Here is a 2,348-nt window from a genome sequence, read left to right on the forward strand (position 1 = left end):
TATATATATATATATTCAGGCCAGCAGTAGTGGTACATGTCTTTAAGCCCAGCACTCAGGAGGCAGAAGCAGGTAGATCTCTGAGTTCACTGAGTTCGAGGCCAGCCTGGTCTATGAGAGCGAATTCCAGGATAGCTAGGCCTGTTACACAGAAAAAATCCTTTCTTTAAAAAAAAAAAAAGCAGGCCACAGAGGGCATCAGGTGAGTGTGATGAGCTTGCAAGGCACCTGCATGAGTGTTGGGAGCCCAGTTCACATTCTCCGCAGAGCACTGCTGCTGCATGCAAGTTCCACACATGCTTAACATTCGGGGACACCCATATTGGGGGCCTCTGAGGTCCAGCCTCAGCACCCCCTCAGGGTTCAGAACAGCAAGGGAAAACTGGCTGAAAAGGGTCTGAGAGTGAACAAACCAGCCCCAAACCGCTTCCTCCTCATGTCTCTCTAGTCTTCGAAAAAAGGGGTTTGCTCCCCACAAGGCTTCCACCAGACCAAATTTGCAATTCTTTAGGTAATAGCAATGATACCGAGCATGCATTTCAGAGACCCACGAAAACTGATGAAGTCTGATGAAATGGGCGCCTGTTAGCTTACCACTGCCGCGGGGGGCGTGCCCGTGAAGCTCCCTGGTTTAAGTCCCAGCACCCACATGGCAGTTCACAACTGTAGCTCCAGTTCCAGGGGATCTGGCATCCTTCTACAGACATACATAAAGGCAAAACGCTAATGCAAATAAAAAGAAAATAAGTAAATAATAAAACCAAACGTATTCCACAAAGAACGCCGCTGGCCAGACAGAAAACAGAACGATCTTCCCAAAAAGGGCTTTTTAACCGAAAAGCACCCCGTGAGCTGAAATGGAGGTTGAGGTGGCCCAGCTTCTTGGATGTGCCGTGTGGCATCTGACCAGCAGGTCCTGTGCCTCATTCCTAGGTGCCCAAAGTGGAGGAGAGAGACACCCTGGTGCCCGTGCAGAAGGCCACAGATAGTTTTCACCCAGAGCCCCGGCGGGTGGCTTTCTGGATCATGAAGATGCCAAGGCGGAGGACCCAGCCGGACGTCCAGGATGGGAGCCGCTGGCTCATAGAAAAGCGACATCGCTTGCAGGCCATTCGGGACGGGCTCCGTGGAGGTGCCCATGAGGACAACCTCAAGGAAGAGGTCCGTGTCCCCCAGCACGCCAAGCTGCCTGTACGAAAGACACACTTTCTCTACATCCTCAGGCCGTCCCAGCAGCTGTAGGGGGGCCAATGTCCTGCATAGTCCTTACCTACCCCAGCACCATATGGAAATAAAGTGTTTTCTTCAATCTAGCATTTTCTCCTTTTGATATCTGTTCCCAACAAAGCCACAGTAGCCACTTCCTCTAAGACATGCATGTATTCAACACACACATTGAGCTCTGCGTGTGGCTGGGCCAGCTCTTGCCTGCGTCCCATTCAGAACACTTGCCGTCTTGGTCAGGGTTTGTACTGCTGCAACAAAACACCAGGACCAAAGAGCACATTGGGGGTAGGGGATTGTTTGGCATACACTTCAGCATTGCTGTCCATCACTAAAGGAAGTCAGGATAGAAACTCAAACAGGGCAGGATCCTGGAGGTGGGAGCTGATGGAGGGGAGCTGCTTACTGGCTTGCTACCCAGAGCTTGCTCAGCCCACCTCTTTTCTTTTTTTTTTTTTTTTCCTGGAGACAGGGTTTCCTTGTGAAACAGGCCTGGCTATCCTAGAACTCACTCTGTAGACCAGACTGGTCTCCAACTCACAGAGATCCACCTGCCTCTGCCTCCTAAATGCTGGGATTAAAGGTGTGTGCCATCTCTTGGCCTTTAGCCCACCTTCTCATAGAAGCCAGGACCAACAGCCCAGCACCACCAACGATGGGTTGGCCTCCCTACCCTCCATCACTGAACACAAAATGAGAAAATGCCTTACTGCTGGATCTATCTTGAGGAGGCAGTTCCTCAGCTGAGCCTCCTTCCTGATGATGACTATACTTGTGTCAAGTTGACACCCAAACCAGTCAGCCCACCATTTCTTGGTTGGGCAACTTGGTCTCCTATGACACCATGGTGAGCACCTGGTACTGAAGCCTTTGATCCAGCACATCTGCCCTTTCAAGCCCCAAGTTTTTAAAGGAACCGACCTGCCAAGCCACACCAGCTTTTTGGGGTTTGGTTTTTGTTTTTTTGAGACAGGGTTTCTGTTATTCTTTTGGTCCCTGCCCTAGCCACGCCCACTCCTTTTAACCTCTGACTGCCCGCCTTCTCTGGCTCTCTCCCTGTGTTCTCTCCCGGTGTACACACGGGCTTTGCCTCTCTCCTCTCTCTCTCTCTCTCTCTCTCTCTC

At 51.1% G+C, this 2,348-nt stretch overlaps 1 protein-coding gene across 1 annotated transcript in view; it reads left to right on the forward strand.

Annotated features, from left to right (window-relative positions):
- Dkkl1 (dickkopf like acrosomal protein 1) overlaps window positions 1–1,242 on the forward strand; it is a 5,886-nt gene extending 4,644 nt beyond the window's left edge. The window contains exon 5 of the mRNA XM_013353652.2: window positions 934–1,242. Within this exon, the coding sequence (XP_013209106.1) occupies window positions 934–1,242 (309 nt within the window). The remainder of the gene's footprint in view (window positions 1–933) is intronic.
- The last annotated feature ends 1,106 nt before the right edge of the window (window positions 1,243–2,348 follow it).

The sequence above is a fragment of the Microtus ochrogaster genome, unplaced genomic scaffold, assembly GCF_000317375.1.
Source record: "Microtus ochrogaster isolate Prairie Vole_2 unplaced genomic scaffold, MicOch1.0 UNK14, whole genome shotgun sequence".
NCBI lineage: Eukaryota > Metazoa > Chordata > Mammalia > Rodentia > Cricetidae > Microtus > Microtus ochrogaster.